This window comes from Amia ocellicauda, chromosome 23 (assembly GCF_036373705.1).
Source record: "Amia ocellicauda isolate fAmiCal2 chromosome 23, fAmiCal2.hap1, whole genome shotgun sequence".
NCBI lineage: Eukaryota > Metazoa > Chordata > Actinopteri > Amiiformes > Amiidae > Amia > Amia ocellicauda.
Window position 1 is genome coordinate 11,622,360 of NC_089872.1, and position 14,150 is coordinate 11,636,509.

Below are 14,150 nucleotides of genomic sequence, written 5' to 3' on the forward strand. Positions count from 1 at the left end.
GGATCCGGCTGTAGGGAGAGTACCTTTCAAAGGCAACAGGTTGCTTCCAGCCCCTCTCCCTCTCTATCAGTCTGTTTTTAAAAGAAGCAGGCTGTTATACCTGCCGTACAAAGCCCCTGTAGGGCTCTCAGGGATATGGTAATGGAGAGTATTTCTTTTTATTCTTATAGCCAATGTGAGTCGCCCCCAACGCCAGTGTCTAATAGCTGGACCTGCTGGGAGAGTGAGGTATGAGAGCAGCTGCCAGTTGCTGCACAGACGCTCTCTGTCACCGCCTGCTCTTTGTTCAACAGTGTCTGCCGCCCGAGCAGATGTGGACTGTCTCTATTTCCAATTTCTCTCTCTCCCAGGAGAGAGCCAGTTCCTCCTGACCACTGCCACCAAACAGGAGTCCCTGATCCAACCGACTAACCTTCACAGCGGTGGGGCTTTGGTCTCGTTTTAGCCAGCAAGCCAACTAGCACCCCGAAGTATTGGCAGGGGGATTCAGGAGGTGTTTTTAGCTGAGCAGCGTTACCTGTGCAGACATTAATGGGATAGGAAAAATGTTTATAGGGAGTATATATAGTAGGTCCTATTCAATTCTCTGGGGTCCAGTCAGTGCTGTCCATAGGATGGGAGAGAAATGTGCAGAAAAGTAGATTATGAAATTGTTAATAGTTCTTTAGAAATTAGTTTTATTGTGTGTTTTGTAAAATTAACTATAAAGAGAGAGTCATTTGCACAAAGTATGGCCAGAGATTGTCAAATTTAAAAATGAAAAGGAATGAAATTAAAATAAACAAAAGAATCCTTGAAAAGAGCGCACAGGGCATGCATCCATCTACGAATGGGAGAAAGAGGGAGCAGAGACACTTTGTGAATGCTGATGAACACGGTGAAAGGAAACTGATGAGATTCCCTTTCCTGCCGGCATTGTGTAGTGACACACGCCACGCTGTTACGCTGGATGTGCCATTAATTCAGCAGGGTTTGATCTGAGAGGGCAGAGGATCGGTGGCAGGAATTCGCCTTGCTCACAAAGTGGTGGAAGTCGTTTGTCAGTCCCCCGCCACTTCAGTCCCAGGGATGGCATGATGCTACTTCAAAAATGCTAAATAATTCACAGTGAACCCACAAAGTAGCACCAGGCTCGCATTTAGAGGCCAGGGAGTTGTGACCAAAACCCTTGACTTCTCCAGGGCAGAAAGTGCTGTTCAGCAGGAGTCATGGTTTCCCTTTTTAGTAATACCTCCATGGCTTGAAAAGACTGTATTGCAGAGCTCAGACTGACACGTATTCGGGATTTGTTGGGAAGCCACATACAATCTGAATGTCTCAAACTATTTTAGTAGATGAATACAAGTCATGAATCTTTTTTTTTTTATATATAAATAAATATATAAAACCCTGTGATAGAGTACATTATCAATACTTTTATTTTATTTTCCCCGCACTCATATTTCATTGTGTAACCATCCCTGACTGCCTTACTATTAAAATAATTCAATACATGATTCTACAAGATTGAACTAGGTGTTATAATGGGCTTCCTCTCCAAACATACAGGCAGTTGAAGGGATTCCATGATTATTTCTGATGGGTTCCCTTGAATAACTAGTTACACACAACCTGCAATTCCTATCGGTCCCCTGAGAGGCATTTAAATTCCTGTCTTCAATATTAGTGACAACAATGTGGTGCATAGTGAGTGAAATGTGATTTAATCACTCATAATGCCCTTTCTGTAAACTGCCTATCAGAAAGACATCTGTTATGTTAGAGATGTTTGCTGTAGGAGAGCAGAAATTGAAGTAGGACGTCCGCGGCGGTGATAGAAATGTGATAATTATGTATTTGTATATAAAAAAAATAATGAATTGTGCACATGCAGGGTTTTTATGTATGCAGTTGTTCTTATTTATTGACTTGAATAAAATGTGGATCTGTCTGCAGGACAGAAAAAGGCATTTGCTAACTTTGGTAACTGTTACCCTAAGCAACTCGATGAAACTTCAGATGAGACATTAAACGGAGTTCCTATTGACAGGAAATGTGCTGCAACGATTGATGTATAGCTCTTCTGCTTTAGATACATTACTAATTATGATATAAACAAGACTATAAGGTCCTTTCATTGCCTTCCAGATCTTAGGGTGATTAAACTGAGGCAGGAAGTTCGGAAGCGGCTTTTGGCGCCTGTTTCTGTATATTATTTGTGGGTAGGAATAAGGCGTCTGTGCTTTACAAACATATTGAAACCGTTTATCATGCAGAAAAACTAATTCATGCAGATGTATGCAGTAAACACGGGCAGGAAGGACCAACGTTACTCACATTGAATAAAAGCCCTTTCCTTCGACAGCATCTTGAGGAAACACACTGCTCGTGGGAGTGACTTTCGGTGTCTGGGGAGCGAAGTGAAAGACACAAATGACTGTATAATCGATTCAGCCTGGTACTACTAAAATAATGTGCTTCAGTACACACTCAGAATCTCCTCAGCTCTGATCAAGTTCATACGGGGGGGGATAATTAGGTTATGATAATGGACTATTCACCCAGAATACAGGGTGAAATAAAGGCATAGCTGGACACTGATCAGCACACAAAAAAAATTACACTCGGTTATGGGCAATTAAGTGTTGTTGTTGTTGACTGATCCCTAAAAATATATAATCCTATTCAGGTTATGCATATTTTGACATTTGAGTCATATGGTGTGTCTTAAAAGGTGTTAGTGATTCATCATATTTCAAGGTGTGTGCAGAGTTGTTGTTTTTCTCTTCTCACCTGGAACATCAAAAGAGCTGATTCTATTTATGTGAATTCTAAGAAATGATGACTGGATATTTATTTGCTCTGACTTTGGATAGAAATAGAAGCTCAGTCTAATACAGTAGCTTTTTTCCCTCTAATTTCAGTATGTCAGGAGGTGTTATATAGTCGTTTCCCTGCAGTAACACAAGCGTGAAGAAAATATACAATTACAGATATAAAACCTTGATAATACAAACGTAATGTAGAATTTAACCATTGCATCCATTTTTATTACTCCTGTAAAAGTGCCATTAGTAATTAATTGATGTTTAAGGTGCTACAAAGCCTTTCTTCTGTTATCATTATTTTGACACTTCTTAGAAATGATTGTAAAATAAATGACACCTTGCAGATATCAGACAACGCCCGCATTCTCCCGATATAGACTGAGTGTGATTTAACATTGAGACATTCTTCTATAACACGCATCTGTGAGACTGATGGCTTTTATGTAGCGCCTTTTATAAAATTAGATTAGATACCAGTGCAGTGGTATTTTGACAGGCTAAAGTATACAAAATAAAGCTGTGTGTCCTGTATTTGCTTTTTACTTGGCTGTGTTAATGAGTTTAGCAACTCTCCAGTGGAGGAGGTAATTCATATATTTAAGTCTATAAAAGAAAAAAATACAAAATAATAAATTTGTGCGTGTGTGTGTTTTGTCTAGATTTTAGTTTGTTGCTTTATATGTCAATGCCCAAAATAAGACGGGTTACTACCATATGTCAAAAATGTTCAGTATCTTCTAATGTATTATTGTTATTTTTTTATTTTTTTAATCTAGTTTTGCATATTTACCTTTATCTCCGCATGTTCTCCCTAAGAAAATCAACATGTGTTTGCAACGGTACTTTGCAGACTTGGCTATACAAAGGCATTGAGGAACCATTGTCAGCGGCCATTATTTTGATATTAGATGTATAAATATATACACTACATGGTGGTCGTATACAGCACACTTTATTAATATTCCTGTGTTCGTGATGCAGATATTCCCATGTTACTTTCAAGCTTGTCACTTATGATTGTGTAGATATCCACATCACCCTTCCCTTTCCCAAGGCACTAATGTGTGGGAGATTTGAAGATGACAACATTCGGAAAAATGTACATGAAAAACAAAGATCTAAATCCACCACACAGTGCTACTATAGATGCAGAGTGATTAGACGGGATGTTTCATTCCATTATGCAGGAGAGGCATGACAGGTAGTGGTGATGATGATGAATCATGCTTGCATCAGTTTTAAGTAGTGAAGCCTACAAGGTGAAAAGAAAATGTACCCCCCTTGAGTTGTATTAATAGCACACCACTGGACATGCTTTACCAGAAGACTGCCTGTTCTTATAAGCAGGGATTGATCCTCACCATCTTTCAGTCACACTGGACGTTTCCCTTGCCTCCATTGCACGAGCAGTGTGTTCCTTCCAGATTTTCAGATAGCATGATATCATCTTTCATTCCACGGGGGTAGCCTGGGATGTGTTGTTCGATTTTTGTGCGTGCAACCCATCCCGGTGAAACAAAAGCAATGTATTGAAGGTGTTACAGAACAAGTAACTGGTATTGATGGTGTAAGCATCATCCAAAATCAAATAGTTACAGTATATGCAGTGCGCAACAGGTCTGACATCAATAGATACTTAATTAGTTAATTTGCAAAAACACAGAGGAGGCACTTGTGTTCCCAACGTCATGTAATCGGTCAATAACTTATACGGACAAAAGCTTTGAGATTCAGACTTTACGGATTTGTTTTCAGTTGTTTTGTAGTTTGAAGCTCATATGTTCATACACTTCAGTTGCTTTAATTGTGTACTTCAGATGATACAAAATTAGGGTGATAATTTAAGGGAATGTTAATAAATCATATATTGTAGTATGAGATTGACAGTCCGGAAAGAAAGATCAATTGGCTCTAGTTATGTATATGGTGAATAGACAAACTGTGACACTGCTAATGTGACAGAATGCTTTGCATATATGCTGTATTGACTGCTTAGATACTGATAAGAAGTTTGCAGTCCATAAATCTTTTGCTTTTTAAATTAATACATCCAATACATTGTGATTCTTCCTTCTGTTACATTTCAGTACTGTTTCAATATGGGCCCCTCATTTTTAACCACCGGATTATGTCTAAATGCATGAACAGAATATTCGTTTTTGTCCTTCTAATAAATAATTGTGTGTGAATTCAAAGTAGTTTTGGCATATTCCATCTTTTACAGTATAAATCCTTTGTATGATAGTCCCAAGTTCCATTAACGTGTCATAGATTCCAGTTTGATAAAAATGATATTGAATATTTTCAAATAATGTAGCGAAAGACATTGTCTGATGGAATTCAAATTGTAAAAGAAGAAAAAGGAATATGACAAATCTGCTCTGAATGTATGGTGGGATTCTTCTGGATTAATTATTTGGTTTCATTCCTTCATTTTCCATTCTTACTTTTATTTCATCTTAGTTCTTTCAATATGAACCCAGAGAAAGTACTGGATTAAATCAAAACCTGTACCCACCTGCTAATAGAAAACTACAAACATGCGTCTCATGGTGTGTATGTATGAATAAAACAAAAATGGATCTTCTACAAAATTAGTTTGATACTGAAATACAAGTAGCAGTTGGATCAACGTTTTGTTTTGATCTGGCCCAAGGATTTACAATACTTTTAATTCAACATCGAGTTTATTTTTCTTAGAAAGAGAGAGAAATGCACACAGGTACAATAATTATAGTATTTGGAGACGTCTGAATGCTACTACTTTTGCGAATGTAAGTGGTTTAGTTAGGAAATGGCTACATGCTGTTTTCAAACAGATGTAACAGGTACTGGTGTCAGTCTGTGCTTTGTGAATTGCCTACAGCAGCAACAAAACAAGATCGAAACTGCCTCCGGGAGTGTAAGGATGTTTTATCATGTACTGTAAGAATATATTTTACCACCGTAATACTTGTACGCAGTGAATCGGAAAAAGTTTGAAAGGTACATAATTAGCAATAACTCTATGATTAATTACTGTCAATTCTGGATGAAAAAAAAATGTTTCTCCTTGATTTACATGTCAATCTTCGCTACAATAGTGTCATAATCACTGCAGTGGTCTATGAATCTCATCTGCAACATCAAAACTGAAAGAAGAAACCGCTCGTTTTCTGTAAGTTACCCAAGTGTAAAATACAGCCTGGTAAAACTGTAGTCGAGTTGAGTTTAATAGAATCAGTAAAAGAGCATGCATTTTTAAATTGTGATTGTTGCGCAGAAAGTTCTCAACTATCATTTAAGTGTGGAGTGTTAAGTTCTAGGGACATGACTTTAGGTTGTGTTATACTTTAGTGGTGGTATAAATGTTCCTCTTCAGTTGTGTGTGAATTGGATTGGAAGAAAACATTAATCCGTCTCTATGAACTCTCATTCCAACCTCCAGCCCCAACCCAGATGTAAACTAATTTACACCAAACCCAGTACTAATATCAATCTAGTTCTAATCCAGAATTAAAAAACCAACCATCACATTCCTTATACTGAATACTGTACAGCAAACCGTACAGTAAACGCAGTGCATACTAATTCCTTGTGTAAGTGCTTGTCTTGCTTGCTTTTGTACCATATGCAATTTTTTGAAGAGTGTTTCTTGATTACATTATTCAGTTAATTTAGTTCTGTAAGCTTATGCTTGATGACCGTAATTTTGTTCCCTACGTTTTTTGTTTGTTTCTCCACCTACGTTCAGTAACAATAAAAGCAGGCTAATCAATCAACCAATTTCACTTTCATATTTTTTTTCTAAGCTGCTTAAGTGCTTGTTTCTCGTAGTTGAGTGTGTTCTTTTTAAAACCTGCTACTGCCTGTAACTGCTAGTATTGTTAACTTGTGTTGCTGATGGTTGAAAAGTGCAGGGATTTCAAGTAATAGCAGGGAAACATACATCCCAGATTCTAAAGGTTTTAAAGGAGAAAAATAGAATGGATATTTGACATTGTAAATAACAAATAAATCTGTAAGCAGAACAAACATATATATCCTCAACCTCATTATGTCCAATACCTTTATATATTGGAGTGCACCATGTTAAATTTTGTTTTCTACCTTGTTTTGGAAAGCTTCTACAAGGTGATGTGTCTCAAGCAGATCCCAAAAATACCAGTCTGTTCCTTGGGGGGATGGTCACTGTAGGTGTCCTATTGTACTCAGAAACAGAGTATGAAGCAAAAAAGTGTCAGTATTGTAGTATTATTATTTTCAGTTGTTTTGAATAGTCACTTTGCAGCGGTATTGTAATTGAAATTGATAATTGAGTGTCTATTTATCTATCTGTCAATGTATTTATTTATTTATTTAGACTCTTCAAAATGATCAATATCAATATTTACCCACATGCTCTACAGTGCCAGAACGGGATACATATACGCTGTTTATGTTTGGGTATGCCTGTGCATGCATATAGGTCTAATTCTTTATAATTATCCATGTTTGTTTGATAACTAACCTTCAGCTTGCACTTCACCAAGGTGAGATCGCATCCAGTCTAATTTAGAACAGTTTAGTCACACTATTATAAAGCAGTCATTTTCTAATTATATCGTTTCTGCAATTTGAACAGTGAGGTTACACAAGTGACAGCTTGAAGCAGACTTCCCAATACACATCTCCAGCTTGTTGGCATTTGGAGGAAAAAAAAAAAAAGTTTGATTTCGCTGTGTAGCTCGAGTGAAGCATATTTGTCTTTGATAATGGCTTTTTTGAGGGATGTTGCTATTTAGCAAAGCTGACATACAGTAAATCACTCAACTTTAAACATTTTTAAGTGAGAATTCGAGAGGTATATTGGGAGCCTGAAAATGTAGTAGCTGCCATTGACGTGAACTTTACTGTGCTATTATTATTATTGTTAAGATTTATTTGAACCATTAGACTGAAGAAAGGTTAATCAATGTCAGTTTAAGTCTTTTTTTAGTCTTCAATGTGTTATGTCTCTCTTAGTGAGGAACGGGATTTAGAAAATTAAAGATCAAATGTCTTCCACCGCACCCCCCACAACAAAAGGCAAATTTCTAAAAATATATATATATATTCAAACTTATTCATTGAGTTGTTGTTAATAACTTTACATGAACCGAGTCCAGATTTAATGAATGAAAGTTTATATTTAGTTATTACATTATGAACAATCAGAAAATGGATTGTATCATAATGTGATCATCGTCTGCTAGATTCTAAATATGGAACATGAAGAATATCGAATGTAAAAATGTAATTATAGTAATTGTAGTATTATCCTTCAGTTCAAGATCCTTACTCGGAAATTAACTAGTAATGAAAAACACAAAAAAGTAAACGTGCCATGTGTCTCAATTTAACAAAAAAAAAGAAAAAAAAAAAAAAAGACCAGGCAGTTTTGCACCCATCTGCTTCAGATATGAAGGGAAACAACCAAGTAGTATTTGAAAGGATCGTTGTCACAGACATCATTGGAAAGATGATGTATGAGAAAGCACATCTTGTTTAGTTTAAAGAAGGGCCCATTAATTTTGGCGGGCTGATTTATGAGTATCTCTATAACACAATATGGATTATTTGTGGTTCCTGAATAAGTCATCATGTTTCTCTATAGTAACTTTATAAATAGGATCAGTGGAAACAAAGAGGCAGCCACTGAAAAGAACACAGGAAAAACCTGAGCAACTTGACGCTGTCTTTATTTTCACAAAACAATCTTCACGAGAAAGACTGACATTTGTTTACCGCTGTTAATTCCTCTCTCTCGATCACGGCGGGGTCTGCATTTAGCAGAATCAAGTGATTGCTGCCCAGCTGATTACAAAATGTAGGTGAGCTCATGTAGTAGAGAAAAAACTTGATCCTCTTTAATATTGTACTCTTGATGTTTTTTTTTTGGCTCACCCTAACAGAAACGGGTGCCTTCAGCTGTCCCCAATAGCCAAGTCTCCACGATCGCTTTTCCGTAACCCCCGTCCTGCCCTCTATCAGAGTCTTAATAAAAAATGCCGGCATGTTAACCTCACGATCTGCTTACTTATTAACTTTCCAGATAGATGCAGGATAGCCTCTATGCCTACTAATGAAGTTGCAAATTGAAAGTGATTGCTCTAGCCTGGGCTGGCGAGACTCAGAGCTGGGCCTGACAGTTTTCAGCGAATAATAAAACATTAGCAGCAAATAGTGCCCTAAACTCAGCTGTGCTTTGGCTGTATAGCTCTGCTTTTTCAGGTCAGTGGGAGTAAGAGTGGAAAAAAGCAACTCGAAGGGGAAAAAAGTGGAGTTACTCCTTGATTACAAACTTATACCACACCCATTCTTCTAAGAATCAATATAAAAGATATCTGCTGTATATGTATTATCAGTTTTGCATTCAGAATGAGTAAGGCCAGTTTGGCAATAGGTTTTTTATATTATTCACATGCATAGTATTATGGGTACCATCCTGTTACATACCCACCCTTTGTGCCTCTAATTTGAAAGCTTTATTTTTCAAAGATGCTCTCACCTTGCATTACGAAAAAAGTTATTTTTTATTAATCAAAAAAATAAAATGAAGCTTAGCTCTCTGAGTCATCAATCCTGAATCAAAAGGCTAAACATGACAGATGCAAAACAGCTGTTTTAGATAAACATTTTGTGTTTTTTTTTTGTAACAAGACGCATGATTCTTTGACCTTATGTTCTTTAAGCTTCTTGTTTACAAAATGAAGAAACACAAAATACAGTAATAATTTTGCTGTGATTGATTAGAATACAAAAAAATGAATAAATGTACATGGAATAATAATTTAGCAGCCTACTTTCCCAGCACTGTTTGTTTGTTTTGGATGTACTGAATTAAAACTGACATTTGTTGTCATTTGTGAAAAAAAGTTAAGGAAAAACAAAACTATTCTGTCTGTATTCAGATTATTGTCAAAGCATCCCAGTAAACCAGATTCTGTGAACTCGCCATATGTATCAATGTATATATTTTTTTAATGCGATTGACTTTGCTACTCACACACAAGTATAATTTTAAACAACTTTCCTTAGCACTGTGCAGAGAACAATACTTCCTGAACAATCTGACCAACATCAACCAGACCATTACAATGGACAGTATATAAAGAATACACTATCAAATTAAAACAAACACATCCAATTAGAAAATGCATTTATGACAAACAGTATAGTAACAAAAAGACTGTTGTAACTCTATGTGTTTTGACTTTTTGCCATATTCATTGTTGATGTGCATATCAACTAATAACAATTGTGTGTGTGTGTGTGTGTGACATTGGTTAAGGTTCTTTTATTTATAGTTAATAAATATATGTGATATGTTGCTGTGTAAATTTCAAATAAAACATCACACAACCATCTTTAAAAGCATGTAAAGTGTGCTTTATAGATCTAAAACAGTCTCATAACTGAATTATAAATCTTATTAAATATTTATTATATCTTATATATAGATGTATAATGGAAAGAATGGACAATTAGTTATGCATTAATTGCACTAAATAACAACCCTTTTTTTCATAAAATGATTGCAAACAAGGATTAATTACAGGACAGTTCTTACTTTTTATGCATTCAGGAAACCATAAACAGTTCAAAGTTTTACTTGCAAATTTGCCCATGAAAGGTCAAAAACCATAACTTGTGAGCTGTGAAAATACCAATATATATCTCATTAGGTAAATCAAACTTATGGTCCCTTTTACATCATATATATATATATAGTTAATGCACTTCAGTCTTACTATAAAAAAAAAAAAAAAAACTAGCAAGAGACAACATTGTAAATGTGTGACAGTTGACAATTTATTTTGCTATAATGGATTTTACACTAACTGTGTTTTAGACAATACATTGGAGGTAAAACACAATAATAACCTAGTAATATGAAAATTAGCAGTGCTGACCTAGCCATAATAAAAACCATACATGAATTGCCTCTGTGTGGAGATTGTTGTCCTGTGGAGTGAAATGTATGTGGCAAATGATTCGTTAGCTCATTAGTCAGGTACCATTAAGGAATTCTCAAGGCAACAGGGAGAAATGAAAAATGTGTTTTACAACACACCTGGCCGTTTTCATAATTACCTCCAAAGCAGGCTTGTTCTGAAATGCAGGCCCCAATTTCCAGACCATTCATTTCTAATGCTGACACACACCCTTTTTTAATCACTTAAATATAATATTGTGGTCGCTGTTCATTCCTAGTTGTGTGTGTCATGGCCTTTATAGCTGCAATATGGTAAAAACACGTTCTTTCAATGGTAAAATAAGTGACAAAAAGAACGATAAAGGCTGGAGATTTACATTGTACATGCCAAGTAGCAAGTGTTAGGTGTCATTTGTTTTTTTTATTGCAATGTTAGAGTAGCGATTTTCCATAAGATGGCTTTGGTGAGCATTGTGAAATAACTGAATATTTTTTCCATTGAATTGGACCTTATATTCTCCTATATGATTGTCATTGCTCTTATGATTCAATTAAACAGAGTTGAATTTGTGGTCGTTTAATTCATACCAATTGAATGGTGATTGACAGGGAGGCACATTACTATGCAGCTTGGGAGAGAAGAATGAGAGATATGAATACTTGAATAGATAGGATAAAAGAATCTTGTAATTGATTTTCTATCTGGCCTGCCATTTCATTAACAGAATGAATGTGTTCATTTTGGGCAAGGGATTATTAAAAATGTCTCCATTGTCCCTTTGTGGTGACATAACTCAAATCTTGTTTAGCGTTCCATGTTCGTATCTCTCCCCCCCATGAAAAACAGGTGACTCGCATGTCTCTCTTTACCTTTCCTCCCTTCTCATCAGAAGTGATTGCTATAATGCTTTAGCAAGGTCTGCTCCACCTCTGTTTGCTGTTTGGCTATATTTCTGATTATCTCAGAGGAATCTATGGAACTCTTTAAATTATGTGTTTTTAAAGCAACTGATTGCCTCTGATGTACAATCCTTGTTTAATGAATACATTTCTCATAGCAGGAGCTGTATAAGAAGGGGTAACATATGTTTCATTGGGAAATGTGCACCATGTGGTATGGTTTCTTAAAAAACAATACAAAGCAGAAGGCAAACAAACTAAAATGACAGGCAATGATCAAAAAATGTAGTAAAGCATGTGGGTGTTTGTGTGCTTCACATCCGCACACTAATTGATAGATATATATATTGAAATTGTATTGAAATCCTCAATTCATTTCCTGAAGAAAAAGACTGAAACTCTAAACAAAAGCCATTTCTCTTCATTCACAGTCATTCAGGAACTTGGAAAATGTTTTGTGTTTTTGCATGTATGATAGTTTGGTACTATAAGTAAGTAAAGTAACGTTAAATCAATAAATAAAGTATTAGCAGTTAAACGCATTCTACAGAGGATAAAATGAAGTTTGATATATATTGTTGTGTTGAATGGACCTGAAGTATTTACGACAATCTGTTGCGTTAAATTCAATTGCTCTGTATGATTTATATCTGCATCATTTGTATTGTCTGTGCCATAATGGGGAAAAAAATTAGTGCCTGTACCAACCATAGCTGTTTGATATTAACTCCTATTTCTTGATTGTCCCAAACAGATGTCATCCACACAGTGGGCCCTGTAGCACGAGGCCATGTTGGGAAGTCTCAGAGGGAATCTCTTAAAGACTGCTATGAAAACTCCTTGAAGCTGCTAAAGGAAAATGGATTAAGATCCGTGGTAAGTAGATTTTTTTTTTTTTTTTTTTTTTAAACAGCATCTCCATGGTAACTATATTTGATCACATTTTTCATTGGAGAAATCTCTGAACTCCAGTCCCATTTGTAGTGCTTGACTCTATTCTAAATCTCCCCAGTTTGGTATAATATGTAAGGTTTGACAGAATAACTGGAAAATAACACGTTTTAGGAATAAAGGAGTTTCAAACATATTAAAGTATAATAGAGTATAATAATAATAATAATAATTAGTTCACCCTTATTATTGTATAGCTTTAAATAGATTTGTCTTGCTTTCTTGTTTATAGTAACTGTAGCTATTTATTTCTTGAAATGTCGCAAATCTTTCATTTATTTTAGTCTGTCTGCAAAACGATCTTAAACTTGTAACTCTTAATTTTTCTGGGTTCAGTAATGATTGAGAAATAATCTTGACAAGTGCATTATTGGTCACGGCTCATATAAATATATTTAGTTGTCATTAACCACATTCACACTGAAACATTTGCCGGCAATTTGGCAGGATTTTGTTGCCGGCAAGGCCTGTGTGAACGGGTTATTGCTGGCAAGGTTCCTAGTCTAATTGCCGGCAATTTGCTGGAAACAGGTCTGTGTGAATGGAGCAGGAAAATGATTGCCGGCAAATGACGCGTCACGTCCTTGCGTGGTCTAAGCAGTGCGTCAGCTAACTGACCTAACCAGTCAGAATATGGGCGCGTTTTTGAGACCACAACACAAAGGTTAATCCACCTTTGACCAAGAACTTGTGACCCTAACGAGAAACAGACCATGTCGTTAGAAATGACGGAGGTTTTAATTAATACAGTCACAGCAATTCTGAGTGTTATTGATGAACTAACAGGTTGGCGCATGCTAAGTATTGTCACATATGTCAGATGTTATATACAAATAAATCATGCAAAATATAATCTCTCTATACAGGCAAACATGTTACCTCCTCACACTGGGATCGTTTCAAACTTAATCGGTTTAGTTTGTTTGCTGTGAAACAATGTATCAGTCAGTGTGCTCGCTGTTCACACTTGCCTTGTGTACAAATGTGCTCAGTTCGTAACTTGGGTTCATTTTCATGGTTCACTTCCGTGTTTTCCCAGGACTCAGATCATATTTCAATAATGAAGTGGACACAGTTAGTTTTGTATCAATAAAACAACAGATATTTACATTTTACATCATTAGTGCATAAGAAATGGCATCATAATATGTACAATAACAAATACATACGATGGCAATAAAGTAACTACATGCAGTAGTCTAACACATTTGACAGTCTACTTCTGATGCAACCAAATAATACATGGGTTCACGTTGTGCAGAATGTTCACAGATCTGAACAGCAAAGTGATTCATTTTCACAATCTGTGATGATTGTCTGTATCATGAATGCATCCAATATTTAAACAAACTGTATGGAGTTATTGAATACAACAATATGCTGCTATACTTGTGAATATTATAATCAGTGTTGTGCTGCCGAATGGTGATTGTTTTGCCTATATACAAATATACAATAACACGGTGTGACATCCCCTAAATATCCATCTAGGAGTATCTTACGGCTACTGCCATACCTTTAAACATACAGTGTTACTTTACATAATACATTAAATT

The 14,150-nt window shown here is 35.9% G+C and overlaps 1 protein-coding gene across 5 annotated transcripts in view; it reads left to right on the forward strand.

Annotated features, from left to right (window-relative positions):
- Positions 1–14,150, forward strand: part of macrod2 (mono-ADP ribosylhydrolase 2) — a 583,973-nt gene that overhangs the window by 379,653 nt on the left and 190,170 nt on the right. For all 5 annotated transcript variants that reach the window (XM_066696761.1, XM_066696765.1, XM_066696762.1 and 2 more), the window contains exon 6: positions 12,398–12,519. In XM_066696761.1, the coding sequence (XP_066552858.1) occupies positions 12,398–12,519 (122 nt within the window). The remainder of the gene's footprint in view (positions 1–12,397; positions 12,520–14,150) is intronic.